The sequence below is a fragment of the Aythya fuligula genome, chromosome 3, assembly GCF_009819795.1.
Source record: "Aythya fuligula isolate bAytFul2 chromosome 3, bAytFul2.pri, whole genome shotgun sequence".
Lineage (NCBI taxonomy): Eukaryota > Metazoa > Chordata > Aves > Anseriformes > Anatidae > Aythya > Aythya fuligula.
The window spans coordinates 34,329,011-34,353,673 of record NC_045561.1 but is presented as its reverse complement, the minus strand read 5'-3'; the positions used below and the strand labels follow the sequence as shown (position 1 = coordinate 34,353,673).

At 35.7% G+C, this 24,663-nt stretch overlaps 1 protein-coding gene across 4 annotated transcripts in view; it reads left to right on the top strand.

Moving 5' to 3' along the window:
• Window positions 1-21,098, top strand: part of KIF6 (kinesin family member 6) — a 174,559-nt gene extending 153,461 nt beyond the window's left edge. For all 4 annotated transcript variants that reach the window (XM_032183487.1, XM_032183488.1, XM_032183486.1 and 1 more), the window contains 6 exons: window positions 4,613-4,697; window positions 5,492-5,627; window positions 7,186-7,280; window positions 15,307-15,396; window positions 17,377-17,483; window positions 20,886-21,098. In XM_032183487.1, the coding sequence (XP_032039378.1) occupies window positions 4,613-4,697; window positions 5,492-5,627; window positions 7,186-7,280; window positions 15,307-15,396; window positions 17,377-17,483; window positions 20,886-20,902 (530 nt within the window). In that variant the 3' untranslated portion in view covers window positions 20,903-21,098. The remainder of the gene's footprint in view (window positions 1-4,612; window positions 4,698-5,491; window positions 5,628-7,185; window positions 7,281-15,306; window positions 15,397-17,376; window positions 17,484-20,885) is intronic.
• Window positions 21,099-24,663: the final 3,565 nt, after the last annotated feature.

The window sequence follows — 24,663 nt, the reverse complement described above, 5'->3', positions numbered from 1 at the left end:
AGTGCCTGGTGACAAACATAGGTTGACATGACCTAGGAGAGGAATAAGAAAAAAGAACGGGAGAATTGCTTGCAAGACGATCCTGAATAGCAACTGAAGGGTAGCTCTTTTTAAAAAGCTAAAATGACAACATATGCTGCAGTTTGAAAGCACTAAAGCCTGAGTTTGCCAAAAGCTGCAAAGCTGATAAATAAAGTAATAAAAATATTAACTGGACACTGAAGTCAGTTCTAAATTTGGTTACTTCAAGTGACTATAAATTTAAGCAGATAAACACAAGACTATCCAGTGAAAAAATGAAAATCTTTGACTGTAAAAGTACAGATGGAGGGCAGGGCACAATGTTATTTGAGGCACAAGGACAATAAATCCCTAGGAGTCTGACTTCCAGGATATACTTAGGTTGAGAAATATATGAGTGCCCCAGAGAATATAAAGTTCAAGGTCACAGAGAGTTTCTTGCAAAATTTTGTGACTGTAGACAAGAATCTGTCAGTGTATTTCAAGTTGTTGCCTGCTTGCAGTAAACCATGGTGATTACACTTGGTATCTCATGCTGGAAATAATGATTTTCATCCATGCTTTCTATAATGCTTTGAAACAGACAGATTGTTAGCAGGTGCTATCGTTTTTTTCTGATACTGTGTGATTTGGTAATGTGGAAAGTGTTGTAAAATTCACTGTTTCTTTTGCTCCAGAATTGGCCCTCTCATTCAAGTAAAAGCATTATAATTTAATATGCCTCTTACAATCTTGCTTACGAAAAAGAAAACATCTTTATGCTATGAATTGTCAACTCATGTAGGGTTCACCTTCCTCTCTGAGTAGGCAGCTGGTATCAGTTGTGTCCTGTGTCCCATTCTGCCAAATGGGTTTTATCTGAAGACAAAACGAAGGCAGTTAGCCTGAAGATAAATACATATATTGCTAGTTGTTTTGCTACCAAATGTAGCACTGTCAAAACCTCTTCCTTGCATTGTGTGACTCGGTACTGTTAATAAAATACCCCAAGCTTTGCCTCTCAGTTGTATGTGTAGTTACACTAATGTAAAGGAACTAATACTCCTTGGGAGTATGCTGCTGACTTCTGCTAAAATAACTGTTGTACAGAATTGTAAAGAAGTATGCCAGCTGAAGCCCCTTGCATATATACAGGCAGCGTTTTCCTAAACATGTACATGATACATCCTCTACAACCCTGAACCTAGATAAAATGATTTGATGTTTTAATACACTTTTTCTGTTTCTGTATGGTCAGAGAGTTATACAATAAAAAGGAAACTCTGGAGGAAGAAAAACCTGTAGCAAAAATAAAGCAATTCTTCTTAATCATCTATCTTCTATGTTTAAGCAAATAGTATGCTTTATGCATTGTACTGACTACTTACTCAGTTGTTTCTCTTGTACATGTATTATTTTAAATATCTGAGCCTGTCTATTGAGTAATGCTATGATTTAGATGTGAGATACAGAGCACAGCCTGAGCCAGTAACCTCTGCCTTAGCTTCCTAGCTTGAGCTGTAGCTGAAATTGCTGGTTGGAGGAGAGGGCTGCGAGGTGTCAGCAGCAGGAGCCCAGGTGCATAGAGAGGCCAGAGCAGGGATTCAGGAAAGTGAGGGGAACAAAAGAAGTAGCAGGGAATAAGGAAAAGGGAAAAGCAGCAGCAAACAAAAGGGTTGAAAAACACTGCACCAGACCATAGATCTGCTTTGCTTGGAACATCAGGAAAGATCCACGTGTTCATTTGTATATATTACAGTAGGCAGTTTCAAAAATATTTAGTCTCTAGATCAGAATGCGCTTCAGTTCACAAGCATGTTTCTGCACTAAGCAGGCATGGCAAAAAGCGGACCTGGAGACTGCAATAGAATGGGAAAACGCAACAAAGAACTTAAAAAGCAGTGCCCAAATAGGCACGTCCTGGGACTTGACTTACCACAAGTCTTCTTCACCTGGCATTGTGATCAGATTTGTTCTGCTCTTGTGACTGAAACACAGTGATGGATGTCTAAGTTTTAGCCCTTTGCTTGATGAAATACCAGTGCTTTCTTTTGCTGCCAGGGCCACATCAGCTTGCAGTGTATTCATCTCTTTCCATTGTGTATGTATACAAAACTTTGGGCAGCTCATCTTGTCCACAGCTGTGTTTCTTGTTTTCATCACCAACATGTTCCTAGGGGAAGCATGCATAGCTACACTCAGCATTGAGAATGGTGAGGCCTTTGCATCACAGAGGTACTTTATATGTTCATAAAAGGCCTTATTACTATTTCTGCAGATAACTTACAACCAAATAATCCCTTCTACAGTGTAATCATGAGCAACAAAATATTTCTCTTGGTGTTTTTATATATGCCACCAAATGCTGCCTAAGGCAGCCCCTTGAGATCCAGTAAAAAAATATTTTTCCAAATACTCCATGTGACTTCTGCTCAGCCCTGCTTTCCTGGAAGCAGATGAAGACCTGCCTGCTGATGGGAAGTAGCAAATGGATTCCTTGTTTCGCTTTGCCTGTGCATGTCACTTAGCTTTGTTTTATCTAGTGAGCTGTCTTTATCTCAGCCCATGAGTTCTTGCAATTCTACTTTTCCAATTCTCTCCATCACCACACCTGGGGAGAGTGAGCAAGCTCTCTTTTAGAGAGAGTGTTAGCTGCCTTTTGGGGTTAAACCGCAACAATGTTCAAATAAATCAGGGAGGGAAAGCTGTGCTATTACGGTCCTGCATTGCTCTGTAATGACAGAACTTGCTGATGTTTTCAGGTAGGGTAATTCACCTTTCAAAAACAGCGTTGACATTTTAAGTTTCTTCTGTCTTCCACACTAAATTATCTCTCTTCATTATAAGGGGGTTTCACCTCCTGAACTCAGACACCCTGGCAGACTGTGTGAATAAGCCAAATGCACTTCAGTGTGCCCAGGAGAGTCCCCTTCAACCAGTGCTCAAGCTCAGCCTGGCTGGCTTTGCACTGGAATGCATTAAGAATGCTCACATGATCTGTGAGCATGGCTCATCTGGGAGGCAGTAACTGCCTATATCATTTTGTCTTGTTCCACGAGAGCACATTTCTCGCAAGCCTGGATGTTACATGTTCATGAATGGCAGACCAAATGTCGGCCCTCAGGAGCTCTGCAGGGCTCGTTTTCCCTCAAACATCTTGTGTAGCTCTGTGCTTTGCTGCTTTACGCCTTCTTTCTGAGGATGACAAATCAGAAAATACCAATGCCCTGAAATCATTGATAGGTTTACTGCTTTCCTTTAAGTTTCTGGCATGATTATTAAGGCCTTCTCATCATCTGTTGTGTTGCTATTCTATATGATATAATGCCTCTTTTCTAGCATGTCCTCTGCCATGCTGTTTGTACCTCCTGACTTCGGTATTCATTTTAATGGTACAGTTAATTTTTAATCTTTGAGGGTACCATCTCTACCAAAATGTCTTCTCCCTATCATTCTTTTATAATCTGCACATCCAACAAAGCCTTTAGATGTATGAAACGAGAAGTGTGCATGGACTTTGTCCATCTTGGCTGTCTGTATTAACATGCTTGACCTATGTACTCTAAATGACATAAAACGCTTTTCGGTTTCATTTGTACTAGGCTACAGGGTGCTACAACAAAAGATTAATGGCTATAGCTGGCGTGCTGACAGGCAGAGAGGGGTCATTGCTGCCCTCTTGTTCCAGACGGATTCCATTCCTCGAAGAAAGGCTGCACTCCTTAGGCTTAATGACAGGTTGACATAGAATTTATTTTCTTGGCAGAAGTAGCGGTTGGGATGGAAACTTGCATGTATTGTACAGCAAATCTTTTGTTTCTTCATTTTTCTTCAGTTAAAAAGGTTAAACATGTTTTCTTGGGAACCTTAAACTACTCTCATTCATTCTAGAAATAGAAACTGTTGTAATACTAGTAGGTAACTATACGTTTCCTTTCACTGCTGAAATAAACCCAGTTCATACAATGCACGATGGAAAGGCTGTTTTGCTGTCTCTCAGAAGTACTGTGTTGTGTTTTGCATGCTAACTATCTCTGTTACTAGCTCTTAGATTAACTTAAGCTAAATTATCTTGGAGTATTTTATGCAGTTCTCCTTTGCCTTGAAAAATTTCTCAGACACAGTTTCAGGCTAATTTCCATATTCATATTTGTCTGAGTTTATTGCTTACCAAAGTGACTTCATTTATTGTTTACCAAAGTTACATCTTAAGTGTTTGTCTGTTACTCTTCTTTATGTTTCTGTTTCCAGGCATTAGCACAGCAACTGTTGAATCTTTCTACTTGTCTGCATAGCCAAAACTGTCAGGTTAAATGCATTCATTTAGGGTTTTATGTCAAAGCCAAACTTTTTAAATGGACTGGCAAAATCATTTTTATTCATACCTAAAATAAATATGCCAAAAAATTCAAAACAATTTAAATCACTAAAGTTATTGAGTTTTATATTAAGTAGGGCCTAAACAAAGAATTTGAAAAAAAAATACTTCCAGAAGAGAAAAACTGCTATAGACCTCTATTTCTAACTCTTAAAACCAGCTTGTATGCTAATTTAAAGTTGTTTCTTTAGAAATCAAATGGTCATTGCTTACATCTGGTCTTTTCTCCTCTAGCTGTGTCCAATCCTTCTGAAGAGCTAAATACGCTTGACCCAGTGGAAGAGAAACTTCGAACCCAAATTGAGGAAGAGAAAAAAAGGTATTACTGCCTGAAATCATCCTTCAAAAGATAAAATATACTGATATTATATTACAGTTTTATAGACACAGTTAACTTCAAGGTTTTCTCTGACATATAAAAAAATGTTAGCTTTGTGGTTCACAGATAATTTTTTTAATTGTGTATATGTTGTTGGTTTGTCTGTAAGATGCCACAGTAAGTGAACAGAAAACCTTTATGATAAGGCTAATGGTCAAAAATTAATAAAAATAACTTTATGTCCCCCTTGAGGATTTGTATTAAAACTTTCTTCTTTGAATCCAAATGTACTGTGAAGCATCTTTGTAGATTCATGAATGTCTTGCCTTCCTTGTCCTAAGGAGAACCATTAGTCTATACAGGACTGCCTAAGTGTAAACAATATACAGAATATGAATTAGTCAACCAATCCTTCTGTTTGCTTTAATGTAGCTGTAGCTAAGGGGATAAAAGGAAAATAGATAGGATATCAGTTCTAAGTAATTTGCTATCATTTATGTTAGCTGTGACCTATGAGGAAGATTCTGGCTGTTTCATGCTACTACAAATCTTTGACTACACATTAGCTTCTGTTTGGAAGGAGAATCAAGACATAGCTTGACATATCTGAACTTGTATTTAATTGTTGATCAATAGTGGTCACACTAGAACTTCAGTAATTTTTTCAATAAAATATTTTTTTTCAGGATAAATTTCTTGTAACTACTATACTACTTGTACTACTATAGTGAACCTGTCATAAAATATGAGATGTGTTGGAAAATCTTTAATAACCTTTCTTCTCCTCAAATTAGTTATAAAACAATGTTCAATCGCTTGAAAGGTCTGAAGGTAGAGATTGAGCACCTACAGCTTCTCATGGAAAAAGCAAAGGTGAAACTGCAAAAAGACTTTGAAGTCTGGTGGTCTGAAGAGTCGACAAATCTACAGGTATAAAGTCACTCTGTATTTCTTATATTTTCACATAAATATAACATCTTCAGTCGTTTCTTAAAGAAGTAGTTAACTGACTAGATAGAAAGCAGTATGAAGGATGGGATTTGGGGCCTGATCCACCTTTGCTCATTTCAATGTAAACCAGACAAAGCTAGTGTTTTTTATGTCTGTATGAAGCTCATACAAACAAAGCAAAACCCTTGCTTTCTGTTCTATTTTCTGTTTTGACATCCTCCCGAACAACTTGAATAAAAGCCAAGAATGGTCCCAAAAATGCCAAAGATTATGAAAGAACATAAAATAAATAGGGGACTGGAAAATAGAGCTTTCTCACTCCTAGCAAAACTATGATTTCATCAGGTTTATGACGTGTATAGCAGAAAATGGCAGTCATAGCTGCAATATGGACAAAACCCAACAAATGTAATTTTTTTTTTTTTTTAATGTGATATTTCAAAGTCTCTTGTAACCTTTCAGCTTTAAGTTCCCAGAGCACCAAAGTGCTCTTGCCCTCCAGTTGAGCCCCACCATGACCATGATTGCCTGTTTAAGATCCCAGCAGAAACTGTAGTCTAATTTAATCAATTCTGTAAGGGATGTCATAGTAAGCAGTGTATGTGAAGTTCATAACACAGTGAGATGGCAACACAGTTTCACAAACAGGGGACAGTACAGAGGGTCTGGAGGGGGAAGAACCAAAACAACACAGCTTTCTTATGAACTCCCCATTTGACACTTTTTTTAATGACTTCCAAGCAGTGACATGGCATCTCACAGGACAGCATTGCCATGAGATGCACATCAGCCTAATGAAAAAGACTGTTAAGTGCAATCCATCCATATCACATTATTAACTGCAAGAAAATATTTACTCCTGGGTGAAAAGTTGTTATAAACAAATAAGTGTTAATCTTTTAGATGTCTTAGATGTTAGTACTTTTAAGAAAAAAGTTCAAAATAAATACTGAACTTAACATGAGGAATTTAGTTATCCATAAAGCACCACCAAACTAGCTTAAATTCAAGCTGGCATTACAAAGTACTTTACAAAGTAAAATACCCAACTGTATTAGTGGTAAAGAGAATAATGTTTTAGTGACCCTCCTGTCTAAAATTTTAGATTTTGAAAATTACTGCAAGTAATAATTCGAATCCACTGGAACATAATGTCCACTGTCCTCTAACAGGGGAGGTCCAAGATTTAGCTGCTCATGATTTACCAGTAGAAGATTAAAAAACTGGGGGAAAAAATGGGATTGATATCTTGGATCTTGACCTATCTATACATCTGAGCTTGCTAAAAAAGTCAAATCAGTGAGCATGTGCTGTTACATATTAAAAACCTCTAAGCTGAGCTTAAAAATACTTGAACAAATCCTAAACACTTTTCTCTTTGTTCAGAAGTGTTTGTCCAAGTGAAGGAAATACTGTGTGATTCAGACTGTGTTTTTTGAACGAGTCAATGACATGCCTTTTTACTGCTGAGACCTGTAGTCCAATATTAAGTGCTCTAAAATAATCCTATGCTACATAATTTTGTTTTTCAATCTAGGTCTGTCAGGAAAAAACAGAGCTGGTCAGATCACTGAATAGCACAACAGTTTATCCTCAGTTTATCAAATCTTCACAGCCTCTACCAACTAACAGGTAAATAGGTCATTTTTCTCTTCCTTACTTATTTGTAAGAAAATGTAGTTTTATTAGAACTTCAATACACCATAATGCTTTGCAAATATCACGCTCAGAAGTTACATTTCCAGTTACAAGAAAAATGACTGTGTAAAAAATGATTTTTTATCATTCAGTTGCTTTGCAGTCATATTTAAGGTAGCGTATTGTAACTGAGTCCTTTTGAGTTGTTGGTCTTGGGACCCTGTAAACCTATCACCAAGGATCCCGTGACAGATTACTAGGAAAATAAAGACTGTTATTAGTCAGTTTTGCTGCACAAGGAGGCTATATGTCCTTTGAAAGATATATAGGAGCCTGAAAATCAAAATTAATTAATTAATTGACTTTATATATAGCCTAGATTTGTTCTTAAAAAGATGTCCTGGTGCCACTTATGCAGCATATTGTGTCACGATATTGCATGTGATATTGTAAAACACTAGTGTGTCCTCTGCAGTACAAAAATGTAATTATGTCAGTTGTTTCATCATCGATCGCTTCAGATTTTAAAATATCTAATTTAAATTTTCAGTAACAGATCTTGCATAGCCTTCACGCAAGGCAGAGTATGAGAAAACGCATACCAGAATATGCAGGTTTCTATGTTCCTGGACAATCTCCTTCCTTTTCACTTTCTGCCTCTCTCTCCCTCCTTCTCATTATATTGTTAATCTTTCTCTGACATGTAGCTTTACCTATATTTCTATAACCATACTCTACTTAAATGATGTTTCCTGCTTTGTAGTAAACATAATATATCTTACATGCCATTAAATAATGAATACATTTTGATTTGCCTAAAATTAAAATACATTTTAATTTTTAATGTAGACTCCTGTATATCTACTGTCATTTCCCCATAATCAGTGCAGAGAGAGAATGAAACAAATAATTCTCTAAGGATATCTAAGAAGGCATTTTCAAATGTCTCAAGCTGATGAAAACCAACTCTAGTTTTTTCGACTTTGCTTCAATTCTTATTCTGTGTTCTCTAAAGATTTAGACGCTATTTTCTTTGCAAATGGCTGACATGGTTTAAGACCAAATTTGAGCTGTTCATTTCTGGTTTTAGGCGGAAGGTTTCTAGTCCCATAGCAAAGCTGATGGAACAGAATGTGAAAGCATTTTTAGTCTAGCTCAGCACAAAGCCAACCAAGTTAGCTCAAACAATCCTTGACTGTCATTTGCACTACTCTCTTTAACTTCATACTGAATTAAACTAAGGACTTCTTGCACAACCTCTTTGCCTTGTTGTTCTTGGGAACAACAACTTCTCATTGATGTACTACTGCATTGCTCAGGTCAGTGATATCTTCTGCAGTTTAAGCTAGAATGAAAAAGAGCATATGATAATGCCTCAGGAGCTTTTCTGTGCAATGGGAGACTGCCCTCCGTGAGTGGTGGTTTCTTCTTCCCACATCCTCACTCCACCTCAGAAGTAAAATTGCATAATTGGTTCCTGTATAATTTTATTTTAAACTTTTCCTTCAAATGCCTTGATCATTTGTGTTTATTACTGGAAGACAGATCTCAGAAAAGGGCATCTGGTATTTGGAATAGAATGGGGGAAGATATCTCGTGTCTTTAAACTGCCAAGATTATTTCAGAGTCCTGTACGGGACCACGTGGTCTCTTAGAAAAAACTCTCATGTTCTTTAAACAGTTTTTCTGTGTTTAAGTAATGGATGTGTTCAGTGATACTGACTGACTGGTCCTTACATAGGTATCACAGACCCAGAGCATTCATCTTCCTGAACTGAAATTGTAGAAGGAGTTAGGAAGTATATAGTTTTGTTTTCCCATATCTAATACCATTTCTATCAGCATTCTTGCAATGATCCTTCAAAGCTAACTGATCTTTCCTTCTTACAGCTCCAGAAATCTGATCTTATTTTGTTTAAACATATTTTACACAGGTACATTTCCAATTATGATATATATGGAATTAGAAGTACTATTTCTGCTTTTTGTGAGGCAGAGCTGCAGGCTTAAAATCCCACTGTGCATGAAATTTTACTTTTCCCCCTACTCGAGCCAATGACATTTTAGAGAAGCAGTTTCCAATTTCACAGGCTCTAAGAGTATAAAATAGTAAAATATTTATTTTCCAAGGATTTCTTTGACCCTAGTTGACACAGGAACTTTACTTACCAGCTCCCCTGATTATGTAGGATGAGTCTAGGCTACAATTTCTCCTCTCTGTTACATAGTCCCAAGACATAAATGGCTCTTTGTTTCTAATTCTCCTTAAATCAAGTTTCTTTCTGAAATTATATTGCTGTCTTCACCTAGCAGAATAACTGATCACAAAAGCAGAGACCAACATAAATTATATACAATATAATGTGTAAATAAAAACTATTTCCAAGAAGGAATTCAGTTCACAGGTGTGTTAAATAGATACAAGATCTAAAACTTAGTGGGCTGCATGTCAGAAATCTAGGATTGCTGTTGACAGAATAAGTATGCAGTAAAACTATTCAGACACACTCCTTAGTGTGAATGGATATAAATACAGACTTTAGGATTAGAAGTAATAAGTTGTCTGTTTCAGCACATCAAGGATACAAGTATATGTCATAATCTTTCTTTAGATTTATGTCTGAACAAAATCTTTTGATCACCTTCTAGTGCATAATTCTTGTGGATTGCTATTGTATGGCACACCTTGGTTATGTTATTAAGCCTTGGGAAGGGAATGTGATAGCTTCAAATTATATTAAATCAATTTATAACCAAAATAACAAAGAAGGGAAGCTAGTAATCCTTATGAGGCTTAAGAAGGATATACACATATAAAAGGCATTCAATCCATGCCCAAACTTGTCTCTTTTTCATTTGAGAAAAAAAAAAAAAAAAAAAAAGAAAGAAAGAAAAAAGAAAAAGGGGGGGGGGGGGAGGGGCTGAATTGTTAAATGTCAAAATGAGTTTGTTATAAAGGAATTAAACAGTGATCATTTCTGCCTCAGTAAGCTTTGAAAACTGTTGAATTGGTCCTGCTCCCACTAGAGTAAGAAGCAAAAACTCATTGATTTCAATGACCATAGTTCTGAAGTAGTGAGTAGGGTGACATCAGTGGGTTTTGGGTTGAGAAAAAAACATGTCTGCATAAGAAAGGACATTTATTGAACAGGTTTATCCCACTACTAAATCTGATACACATAAAATAGCTGAAACCAATAGTTTGTATATATGTATAGAAGCTAAAAGGCTCATGTTCATTAACCTGTTGAATAGATTTGACAGGTTTCCAGATTATATTTATCTTTGCATATACTTCATATGAAAGTTGTAGAAATATTAAATCTCATATTTTCTGAAAATATTACTTAAAAACGAGAACGACTGTGCAAAATGCAGAAAGAATGACCCATCTTTATATTCCACATAGAAAAGTGTCTAACCAGCAATCCCAGAGTCACAGTGCAAAGAGAAATTCAAGTGGAATAAAATAATCAAGAATTTTATCCAAAAGGAACACCTCACCTTTGAACTTGAAAAAGCATAGAATCACAGAATCATTAAGGTTGTGAAAGATGGTGACTACACCACCTCCCCGGGCAACCCATTCCAAATATACCCTACTTGTCCATGTTATCTCTACCATCTCTTCCATAAAGCTGTTGTATTAACTGCAACTCACACTGTATATGTTTATGTCTCGCAGTGGCTTCCTGTCAAGTCTGCAGAAAGTCTTTGTTCATCCTTGTACATTCCTCTAACATGTTGTCTTTCATTTAAGAAGTTTATCAGAACCTTTTCTGTTCAAGTTACTTCTCTTGCTGAATGTTTAATTTCACTAGTGTTGAACTGTTCTTGTACTTCCCTTCAATCAAGCCAATGCTGGATGCTTACTCAAATCTAAAAATTTTGGATTGTTTTCTTCTCTCAGAAGGAATCCATTCCTTTTCAATTCACAGAGATTCTAACCTCAGTCATTCCCTGTTACTGGATCTCATTTGTCCTGTTCCAGCAAACCCCATAGCATGTTCAATCTCATACTCCATGTTTCTCCAGCTTCTATGAAATCTTCATGTCACTTTAGATTCTCTTGAAGATATTTTCAGACAACTCTTCACATTCTTTGGTGACTTTTACTATCAGTTGTTTTAGTATTATTGTCTTGGACAATATACTTTAGGACTGCAAAATTTACTCCCTACATTAGTGCTGTGTGAAAAAAATTGAAATATTTGCATTTTCTGCAGCATTTTCTATCTTGTTTGTTTTTCATTCCTGCCAATTTTCTGCAGTGTTACATGATGATAAAACATAATGTGGGAATAACATGTTTGATTAATGACATTTCAAAGGTTTTCAAATGTTGGTAACAATTTAACTCAAACAATTTATCTAAGAATTTCCAAGTGAAGCCAAATTTGATTTTGTAACCAAATACAGAAATGCTCAGATTTTAAGCAGCTTTAATCTTGCTGAATATATTTTGTCTGCCTTTAAACAAAACATCTGTTCCCTTCACTTCCAAGGCTCAGATGACTGGAGAACTGCAGCTGATTTGTTTTTAACAATGCAGAGGTTGCACATCTTTGAAGTTTACACTCATTCTCCAATTTATTCAGTGGTACACTGGCAAATCAAGCATTCATACAATGACACACATCATCTTTCCAGCTTCTCCACCCTGAGTGCTAGATAGAGTTGATCAGCTCAGAGGACAGCTGTCTCTGGCCCTTGGGATCCCACAGCAAGGGAGACACTACAGCAGCACTGTGTACATCTCTCCAGCTGCTGCTCCATACCCAACCCAGACATATGCCTCCTCAACATATGACCCAAACAGAAAAAGCAAGTCACCCACTGTGTGAAACTTCATCTGCTAAGATTAAAAAATAAAAAATAATAATAAAATAAAATAAAGAATTGAGAAATCTGTCAACTATCTGTAACCTCCAGAAAAAGCATGAATTTTACTGAAACATTAAGGAAACAGGTATTTGAGACAACTTGAATTTGACTCAAGAAAAAAAAAAATCAGAATGAAAAATGGAATTATACATTGTCAAAAGAACCTGAATAGTGTGAGAGCTTAGGAGCCAGATATAGAGACTGCATTTCTACAGCTCATATGTCCATCTAAATCCAAAACTGTGAGCCAGGAGTGCCAAGTTACACACTACAGAAATGTCAGTTGGAAGGCACCTCTAGAGATCTCTACACCAACCTCTTGCTTGAAGGACTATCATTACAGTAAATTAGGTCACCTATGGTTTTCTCTGGCTTTGTCAAGCACCCAGACTCAAGAAGTGCTGACTGCATTTGAAAATTGAGTCACCAAACACTTCTTACTTGCAGTTTTCCTTAACACCTTCTGTTTCACCTCTTTGCCAATGCAAAATTTTCTCAGATTTAGCAGCTAGAAAAGTAGCTTTCGTGGAAAGACATCAACGCCTAAGACTCCCATGATGCCCAGTCCTTCAGTCTTAATGCATTGCCCCCACCCAAACCTGTCATAATGGCTTTCCATTCAATTTGGAGCTGTATTAGCAATATTTCCCCTTTTCTGATCACTGGAAAAGCATCTAACACTCATATTAAAGAGGAGAGTACTGACTTCTGAAAAGAGATTAGGAAGAAGTTGCACACGTTAATGAATCTGAGCATACAAACTACTGCACAATAAATTTGTGCTCTTTCATCCCCTTTTTATTCAACCTAATTTGCAATGCCATGGAAAAATTACCACAGCTTCAGAATGAAGGATGCAGATTATCCCCATACAGACCATCCCTCTAACCTAATGCTTAGAGCAATCACTATGGTATGTAAGAAAGACTTTGAGTTCTGCCAAACTGAAAGACTCATTTGTTAGATTAATACTCTTACCATTAACCTCTTATGTGGAAGCAACATCTCAAGTCATTAAAAAGCTTCCTTAACTTTCAGGATAAGAGTTTGGATCCCACAGACAAATGTCTGGCTGTAACCACTCCCTGGACAGGACCATCTCTGAACACAGTAATATTAATTTCCTGGTTCTGGGCATCACCTCAATCAATCTAATTTTTTATACATATATATATAAAAATATTTAGTTTAGATTTTACATATCAGCTTCCTTGGGTGCCTCGTTCTCCCAGAGCTCTTTAAAGCAAGTTTTGGCATATTGTCCTGGTCCAGGAGTCCAACTGAAAGAAAGTGAGATCCTTAGAGGTTAAACCTTGTCAGACTTGTAATGTTTTTTTTGTTTTTTTTTTTTAATATACCATTTTAAAAAGTGATTTAACAATTTTGGAGAAGAATTTTCATTGAAACTCAATGAATTCATTGAATGAGACATGAGTTCAGACATATAAATTACTGCAACATAAAAATTACTTACATCAGCTGACGTATCACGGTATTTATAAACTTACACATTCAGTTCATGGCAAATAAAAAGCAAAGAATCACACTAAGTCACATTACACGTTATATTTGTTGCACGCAAAGAACACAATCATGGATGGTTGCTATGGTTCAGATCATAGAATCACAGAATGGTTTGGTTTGGAAGAGAACTTAAAGATCATCTACTTCCAACCCTTCTGCCATGGGCAGGGACACCTCCCAATCTAACTTGGCCTTGAACACTTCCAGGGATGAGATATCCATGGTTTCTCCTGACAACATGTTCCAGTGCCTAACCTCCCTCAGAGTAAAAAATTTCCTCCTTATATCTAATCTAAACCTACCCTCTTTCAGATAAAAGTCATTACTCCTTGTTCTAACTCTACAATCCCTGACAAAGATGATGTGTTAAGATATATTAAAGCATCATACATAGGTATCTCAGAGCACAGACACAGAGCCTTTATAGAAAATGGAATTTAAGCACCTAGATCGCTTCATTTTTAAGAACTGCCAAATTGGTGGAAAAAAAAAAAAATCAGGAAATCCTAAAGCAGAACTACAATCTGGAGTTCCCAGATATTGTTAAACCGCATAGTAGGTAGTAACATCACACATCCTTCCTAGCTCTTGTAATATGTAGGCATAATAAAGTCTGGAATGTTATTAACATTAAATATGATATTGCTTTACTTGAATTAGACTGAGTCTTGATGTTATTTAATCCACTTAGGCAGGTGCGAATGGTATGGGACTTGAGGAGTTAAAGAGAAACATTCACTAAACCTAAAGCTGTTCATTTGAAAATGACTTATACTCTTGGGCACAATATCGTCTGCAAAACTGAACCTGGCACAGTGTAATACAGTAAAATTTTAGTAATAAATTTCTTTCCTTTTTCAAGTTCTGTGCCAGAAATATCAATTCATCCGCCAACAATGAACAAACTACTGCAGAATTTGAAAAGCAAGAACTTGACAATCCTGCCATCTACTGGAAAAATCCTAAAACTGAGTAATTCTGTTTCTACTCTCATAAGATTGTCACCAGATATAACAGTGTTCACAAACACCCAGAGAGAGAAGTGTCCCTAGAAATCCCATAGCAGAAATCTTCCTTCCTAGTCGAGAGATTCCTTGATAATGGTATCTGCAGGGACAGGAATGCACAACAGCCGTTTGCAATACATTTGGCTATCATCAACAAGTCCTCACTGGGTTTTTATCCAGTATCCAGATTTCAGTAATAGTTTTGCCTGACTAAAGAAAGAATGGAAAATGAGCCTCACTTGGCTAATAGTCAGTTTAAGAACTAAATATACCTCTACAAACTGTATCTCCATCAGGCACATCAAAGTGCTTTACAAGCCCTGCTTAGAAAGCAAATACTAAAAGCATAATCTTTATGAATTTGTGTATCCTTCCTTAGTAGTCACATTCCCTACATAAACCTAATCATCACATGGCTTCAACCAAAAGCACTCTTTCTTCCAGTAAACAAGTGTTTTATATAGACAAAAAATATAGGGAAAAAAAAAAAAAAAAAAAAAAAAAAAAAAAGACTTCGAAAACACTTTTCTTTGTGGTTACTTAACGTGTACTAACATTTCCTCTACAGGGCTTATATTCTACCTTCATTTCTGCTCCCATTCTAGCTTTTCAGAGACCACAAGAGCCAGCTCTAATGAGGATACATCTGGGAAAAACAATTCAAATAATTTTAATAGTTCAACTTCAAAAACAAGGTAAGAAGGGTTATTCAGAGGAAAATGCAAACCAGTAGTACAACACCTGGATAAGCCTCTATCCGTCTCTATAAAAACAGTCTCTTTAAACCACACACACACAAAAAGGTGGAAATAGCAGGTTTTCCTTAAACTTCCAAAACAACACAAGCTGTCCCATAGCTTTACACACGTAGATGCATTATCAATAGGAAAGAAATGGGTTCTTTTTGGCGTGAGGTATTCATCCCCTTGAGATCATAAATCCTCATGACTGTTTCTTCTGCAAGAGAAAGAGACTGAAAGAGTAAATATAAACATTTGAAAGAGAGTATCACAGAATGCAAGGTCTGTGTAGAAAATTTTCATTCTTGTGATTTTGTCATTTTGACAGTTTTGTAAAATTTTAGGTAAGTTTTCCTGTGTGTCCTTAAAACATTTTGAGTTTTCCTCCTACAAATTATTCTAGTATAATAAAATCATAGCAGCAGCCTGGGTGTGTCAGGCTTGGCAAAAGTTACATGTCATGATTTTTCAGAAGACATACCGCTTTGTGAAAAATCGCTTAGCAGTTAAGTGGAAACTACTCTCTCTCTCTCTCTCTCTCTTTTTTTTTTTTTCCTTTAACAGCTGTTAGTTTTTTCTAATATGCTCATTTCCATGTTCTATCCTCCCACCAAAACATCATACCAAATCAGTATACTTCCAGAAGTTACTTTCTCATTGTGCTCAACAGTTCTATTAATGCCCTTAGGAAAAATATGGATAAGTTACTATTTTTCCAACTGGACAAGTAAGAACAAATAACAAGGTGTTGTTTTTTTTTCATTCATTTTCCAAAATAATAGAAAAAAAATGGAAGATTTCATCCCCCCCAAAATATAACATTTTAAAATTGCATTTATGCTTTAAAAAAAAAAAAAAAAAAAAAAAAAAAAAGTTAAAATGGAATTTAGACAGCATTTTCTCATTTTCTCAAATACATTGTATATTTTTTATTTATGTATTATTGCTCCTTTGCTGGTATTTTGAGTTCTCCTTGTACATTACATAAGAGATATTTTATTGAGCTCATTGATTATTTCTGCATTTTTTTTCCATTTTGGTTCACAAATTCAGTGATTGAGGACTTAATTAGTAGCACAAAGACAAGGATGTCAGACTTCTGTTTTGTGCTAGGCACAATTACTTTTTTCTGCAATAGACAGTAAGAAACATCAGAAGTAACTATAATTAGAAAGTTGGGATATGTGAAAATATTTTTTCTCCATTTAATTCCACTTGTGCTTTCATATTGTAGTTTTTATCACTATATTTCTGATTCTAACATTGATGTTTATGCAAGGCTAAAGACACCAGGCCAAATTCTTAGCTGATTAAAATAGCTCCCTTGTACTACATCATCTTATACCACCAGAGGGTCTGTTCAAAAGCAGATGTGAGTCAGTGATTTAACTGCATAGATACAAGGACTTGGTCAGGAACAGAGACTTAACAGCACAAAGAAGTTGCCTCTGTCAGCAAATGTCATGAATATCATGTGCTTGTTTACTGGCATATATGTATGAAAACTTAATTCCCTTACAGTAGGCAAAGATACTCATTATCTGTTCAAACAAATAGCTGCCTTTTTTTTTTCCTGAAACAAACAAACATATGGCATGTTGTATCATTTCTTTGGTGAACTCACTATGCAAGGCCTTTCCACTTGGTGATAAGTCTTTGACGCAGCAGTAAAATATTTTTAATCCTTTGTGAGATGTTTTATAACCAATCAGCATGTAGCCCTAACAAATTAAAAAGCTATTAACTTTAAGCTATTAGGAGACTACATAAGAGTGTTTAGGTGTCCTGAGCTTGATTTTACTTTGAACCATGCCTTCTCTAACATCTATACATCTCTAGTTGGAAAACGAAGTCCTCCATGTTGAAGAAGAGAGATAAAGCAACAGAAAAATAACCTTACTCAGTTGAAACCACAAATACTCTTTCTCATTTCAGGACCTCACCAAGTTCAAATACACCTATTCCTCTAACTGGAGACAGCCAGATTGATGCTGACATCCTAGCTTTTATTAAAGCAAGACAGAACATCCTGCAAAAGAAAGGTAAATCCTGCCAATAATAATAATAATAATAATAATAATAATAATAATAATAATAATAATAATAATAAAATAGGAGGCCAAACAAAAATCTCCAGTAGAGCATTTTAAAGCCAAAATAGCTTTAGTCCAACATTTACACTGACACAAGTGAGAACTGATTCTGGCTTAAGTCATATTACATTACATTCTCAACCATTCTAAACCCTTGAGGTTCTTCACATGTATTTATTTTAGTAGCTCAATGCTGCAACCTAAAACTATGAAGGCTGGCTGTTTTAACCAACCACCATCATGCGTGTCTGTTCTGCCAGCACGGTGTATTTATTTACACTTGAAAATGTACTTGAATGTGGTTTCTCAATAATTTAAATGCCTCCAAATCTTTGTTTACTATCTGGCCTGGTTTTCAGCTCGTACTAATTTAGCTGTAATAATTAACAATAAATAAAGATTATGCAGATGATTACATTGCACACTACTTCATCAAGCAGACTAGCCCGCTGTGTCTAACAGAGTATATTATTAAAGGATATTTCATTATATCAAGGTCTAATAAAATTTTCTATGGATATTTGTCATCAAATCAGTTACTGAGAGAAATCATAGGTATGCAATAAAGTCAGCTCACTCTACAGTATGATTAGTAAAACTGGCAGGAAGCAGAAAGCATTAAATACACAATAGTGGTGCTGCAAGGTTGCCTGAAAGGAATTCATTATTATAAAGAAAAGCAATCTGTGATTATTTTTTTTTTTGAATGATAGTTTTTATTTGCAGCAACCAATTAGAAGATTAAAGCAGTAGTGGCTAGTGAAGCAATAACTTTCCATCAGCACTTGAGCGCTGATGACAGCATTATTCAGCAAGCTATCAGCACCTGGCAGATGGTGTTAGCACTGTCACAAAGTGGGGTTTTGTTATCACACTGCTTATCAGGTAAAACTGTCAGGTAAACTCACAGTGGCTGAAAAAACAGCCCCCTTACACTCATCCAAAGCAAACACTTAACACACTTAGGCTTTGGGTTCCCTTTTGTCTTTATTTAGAAAAGCTGTTGTCAAGTTTCTTCTGCAAATGAAATTAAGTTGAATTTATAGGCAGCTCACCAGAAGTAGGTTAGAGATAAGTGTCTTACAACAAACATTTCAGGCCTTTAGAGCATCCAGATCTGATCCATTTTGTATACAGCAATCTATCAAGCACATCTTGTCCTGTGATCATCTATCTCCTAAATCATACCATATCAGGAACATCTCTCTCAAATGCCTTTTCCATCCTGCTTGCTTTTCAGCCACAGGCTATTACCTAACATCATACATCAGTTTCAGAAGGGACTAGGCATTATCAACATTGACAACTATCTGGCCTGAAGTCATGAATAGTATTCTTGCAGAACAAAGGAGGGTCAACACTTTTAAAATCCTTCAGAAGTTCATTTAGACAAGATGGGCTACATCCTGGCCTAAGTAGATAACAATTAATGGAGTAGCATTTGCACAGTGCTTATTCTGACAATCCTGGTAGTGCAGAGCTGAATGGCTCAACCAGTCACTAAGCAGGGGGGGGAAAGAGTAAAGAGGATTCATAAATATGACCTGCATATTACAAACGCTTGGGAACCTGATGTGTCATAGATATGAAACAGCTCAGCAGCAAGTTCTGAGAAGGATTTGGAGTCAATCTGGCAGATTAAAGGCTTCTTTTCCTGGACTGAAAGGATGACTTCCCAGATCTGAAAGATGGAGCACGAGCCATTGATCAAAAAGTTTGTTAATTTTGATGTAGCAAGATGAAGGGACCAGGACTGCTAAGGCAGTACTTTGCTGTTCAGCACCATGATGGAACCTGAGGATATTTATGAAGTTCTGAGGTAGCTTTTCTAACTGGTATACGAAAATGGTCTAAGTGACTGCCTCCACTACTCCCACATCTCTAATAGTGGTACATATTCCCTTTTGCCATGTGCACAGCTTGGCACAATGTATGGAGTAAAGGACATGACCGGGTAGAGTCCCCAAGGTTTCAGACTGCTCACCACTTTCTCCTCTGATCTTCCATGAAGTTAAAGGGACAAAACTTTCACATGGGGTGTATATAACTACAAGACTTATTGCTTCATCTCAAGCAAGCTTCTGAGCTTGCTCAAATACTGCTTAACTGGCTCTTCTTGGCTATTCTTTCTGTCTGTCATCACTTCACTCTTCCTTGACCTGTTTCTAGACTCCTAGACTAAAAGGAGAAGAGAGTAACAATAACTTTTTTAGGGTTGTGTACAACAAGAAATTTCCAATAATAGTTGCATCAAAAACAAATGAGAACTTAAGGGTTGTACTTTTTTTTTTTTTTTTTCCCTGGTGAGGTGGGGATGGAGACTTGGTTTTGTTTATAATATATATATATAAGAGGTAAAGTACAGATAAGTAGGGAGGAAGAGTAGAAGAAGAGTGAATACAGTGGGGGGGGAGGGGGGGGGAAGTATTATTTATCTCAAACAGAACTTTTCCTCAATAAACCTCAAACATCTACAAGATAAAACAGAAAGAAATCATTGTGCCAGAGCCACTAAGTTCAGTCAGACAGCTTTGTACAGAAGCTGTGTGCTGACTCCTAGTCCAACTCTCTGCAGCTGAGCTGTTCAATAAGAATTTCTGCATTAACATGCAAATGTATGTACTCCTTGCATGATTATTACACAGAGTGCCATGTAGGAAACAAAGTGAGAAGGCATAAATTCAGCCAAACCAAAGTCCACTAGGTCTAAAAAATGTTGACATATTGCTCTTTCCTTTGCTCTTCCTTTATTGATCCTGACTCTTACAAACAGTTACATCAGTATCTTAGAAGCAAACTGAGGGCCCCACTTTGCATTAGCTGAAAAAAGAAATAAATAAAAGAGAATAAATGTGTGCAGAAGCCAATGGAGTTGAAAATACGTTTCACAAACAGAAAGCATGGGAATGCTCAATATCCTTAGTGACAGTAATGTAAAGGAGATAATGAGAGGTCTCCGGGAAGATTAGCTCAGTTTGTAGTTTGTTACCATTTGTTTTCTAACCAGAGATGAAAGCAGGTACATTCACAGGGGCTTGCTGAGATTGGCAAAGCATTGTAACAACAAAATTGGAAAGTTTTTTAGAAAGGAGTACTCTGAAAATATATGATTTTTTTTTTGCCTTGTTCTGTCTTGAAGTAGAGAAATGAAAATGCAGAAGAGTAGATGGTTTTGTTTTTTGTTGTTGTTTGTTTTGTTTTATTTTGCTTTAAAAGTTTTAAAAGTTTAAAACTTAAAAAGTTTTTAAATACCTTATTTTTCCTTTCTTTTGTTTTGCTTTTGTGAAGTTCTTTTTAAAACTGATAACACATCCTGTGATATAATCTAAAGTATTCTTTATCTCCTTTCAGGCTTGGGGAACAAATGAAGTTCTTGTTGCAGTCCACAATTTCCTTTTAGAATCTGTTAGACCTTTATTATTTACCTTCCTTTTCAGTTTAGAAACATGTACAAATGACTACTTTGGATGTACAGATTTAACTGGTAAGAAAGTGAGTAGGAGTGACTTATATTTGACAGTGAAATCCATTTCTCAAGGGAATTATATTAGAAAATTTGCACTCAGTATCTTCAGCTTGCATTAAAATTAAGCAAAACTAAAAAAACTGATCATGAGTTTGCTGAATATTTCTGTTTATTGGGAATTTATTATCAGTTTTCTAAATACTAAAATTATCTAATATGTTAATGCTTTCTAAAAGTTAAAATTATCTAATAAGAACATTACATCTTTAGTCTGGAGAACTTTTATTGTTGCAGATGGATTGATATTTTTCTCCTTTGTGTACTGGAAACTTGAGAAAAAATTCAGGTGAAATTGATCTGTTTTCTCTCTGGATTTGCATAAAGCTTTGTTGCTTACATCTAGTTGGCATCTAGAGATGTCTGCAAAAATAGTAGTAACAAAATCCTACAAAATTCCTTTGGGACCTTCTTCTGATTTTTATTTTTTTCCCCAATAAATAATAATTTTCACATCAGATTATTAAAATACTTATATTAAAATACCGATATTGTACTTTAATATGAAAATTCATTTTTATTGGAAATAAATTCTACATTTTAAAATTTCCAAAATGGTTTTCTTCCATTTTAATACACTAAATGTTATTCATAATATAAACCTTCTTAAAATATCTAGATTTCAGACTAAACAGTGATACTTGATGGGTTTTTAGCAAAAATGAACAAATAATTGTACATAAAAAATTGTACAAATAAATAGTTGTACAAATAAAACATAATGAGATAAGATGTGAAAATCTAAGTTCATTTATATATTGTATACAACATAACTTCACTATTGACTCAATATTACTTTATCACATAATACCTGGTTATGCAATAACTTATTTTACTCTTCAGGCCAAAACAAGTCCAAAGATGCAATGCAAAACAGAGTCAATTTTTCTGAGATATACATACTTTCAGATTGAAACTGATGTTTTTCATGCTATCAATAAGCTTACAGTCACCCATTTGGAAGGGGTTACCTTGATCATATAAAAACACAACAGTATGCTGGCAGAAGTCTCATATCAATCTTAAAGGTGTATGTCCTCAAGTTGCTGACACTGAATTCAGTGGCAAATTCAGTTACTAAGAAGTACATCATGAATTGAGGTGTTCAAACCTACAGAAGATATCCATCAAATTAACAACTAAGATGAAATCAATAAAGAAATGCTGAAGTTATACTTTTTTCTGCATTTCAATTTTCTGTAAAAATAAGCACAGCTACCACATAAATTGGTAAACTTTATGCAGCCTGTACGATGTACAAGGTGAGATGAAAGTCAGATCTACTGTTGCTTTGAGAAAAGAAGAGAGAGTTGAGGATTTGATCTTCCAGTTTCATATGTCTGCTTTGCTGGAGATTTTATTATACTGCCCAAATTCTGCCAGGAACTTTGTCTTTATTTTTCTGCTTCACAGGTCATTCTATTATATATACACGTTCCATTATATATGTACTGAATTCATTTTCATATAGCTTCATTAAGGACCACCATCCTGCCTCCATCTACCCCAACAAAATAAAGAAGAACCAACCAGAGGTCCCAAACCATTGCTGGGCGAAGTAGCTGTCTTTTCCCCATTTCAGTAAAATCTCCATTACAGTGAATTTATTTGGAGGTGGCCAAAAGAGTGTTACTGGTACAACAGCTCATTTAGTTTGACATTGAAGCATTTCCAAGAGCTTTCAGTAACTGGTTAAGAGAATGATCTCAGTATTATCCTCATATGACCAATGTTACACTGCTGTTTCTTGATTATTACATATACAGTCTTTTGTTCTCAGTTTGCCACACCTAACATGTTTTCTCACCTGCATTTCTTTGTTTGGTAGTGGGTTTTTTTACAACATTTTAAAATCAATATGAAATTTAATCACTATCAGCAAAGTCATGCCTGATTTGCAGAGAGATTGCAATGCCTGATTTTGCTCTGAGATTAAGACTATATACGTAAATATAAAATAAGAGCTTCAGCAAGAATGCATCCAAAATAGAAAACATAATAATAGAAAATAATATAAATAAATACAAATGCAGAAACCTTTTATTGCTTCTTTTGTATATTTTCATGGTATCCTGTGGAAAGAAAAGTTTGTTGATTCAGACGTAATAGTCTTAAGAAATAAAGCATACATTTAAAAAAAAAAAAACTTCTACCTTCTACTCTGCAAAGGTTATCTTTTAGGTCCATAAGAAGATTCAGGTTGGAAGGGAAATCACAAGGTCTTTAATCTCATATCTTGCTAAAAGCATCATCAGCTATGACAGCAAACTAATCTTTTGAAGGCTTTGTTCATTCTGAACTTGAAAACCTCCAAGGATGGACACTGCACAACCTTTCTAAGCAATCTATTTCAATGCTTGACCTCACCACAATAAATAAATAAATAAAATAAAATAAAATAAAATAAAATAAAATAAAATAAATCCTTATGTCCAGGCTGAACTTGTATTATTTAAAGTAATGGCTGTTGTCTCTCTGCCTCCCATTATGCCATGCTGTGAGAAGTCTGGCTCCATCTTCTTGATGGCCTTATAGCTGTCAGAAGGCAACTGGGTTCCCCTACAAGTCCTTTTTGTCCTTTTCTCTTCATGAAAGAATTCATTGCTTCAAGAAAGTCACAAAGTATAGAGATACTCATACATGGCTGACTCCTGTCTATTCACAGTGATATCTAGTTGCTGGTTGTTTAAATGTTTATACGGTAAATACAACATATTGTCTCCAACCAGTCTTGTTTGTGGAAATATCTCGGGGCAGTAGTGGTACAGTGCTGGATGTCATACAGATACTTCCAGGATTAATTAATGCCAGACATTGTGGTTCATCTCATTTCTCATTTCAGGGCAATTTCAATCTTTCCATATGGTTTATTATAGGAGAAGATAGACATCCACTGACATCTCCTACAACAACATAGTTTCTGGGAGGGACAGGTTATGATGTAGATTTATAATGAAGGCTAAAGGGCCTGCTCTCATTCATGCTGAATCTGCCAGGAATATATGCCCAGCCAGGTGCCATGTTAGTGAAACCCTTGAGCTCACCAGCTTTGAGAAAATGACATAACCTTATGTTGAGTTTATTTTGCTTGGAAGATGGACACACCCAATTCAATCTCCTGTTTTCACTTCTGTATTTGTTATGAAAGAGGCTTTGAAGTGGAATAGTGAGGTTCACACACATTAACAGGGTAAGTATATATTGTAATATCTTCCCATGGAGAGGGTTTATTGGTTTGATAAATTATAAGATGCAAGTGTTTTATGTTAGTAGTATAAATTCAGAGCACTTCATCAGAATTAAGTGTTAAGATCTTGTAAATGCAACCTGTACCAAATATCAATCTGGTGAAATGATGTCAATAAGATGAAAATCTGGGAATGCCTTGCTAGATATAGCTTTTTTAGTAGCTCTGTACAGAATTTGTTTGTCTTTTCAAAGTTCATTGTTAATAACCACAATAATTGTACTTCTATTTTTAGGTTATTTCATAGTAATCACTTTTATTGTTGTTTAAATCAATGTTAAATGATCTTCTGATATTATTTTCTGTTTCACTTCCTGTAATGTTTGCTTTGAAACCTCACCAATAAGGCAACCTTTATC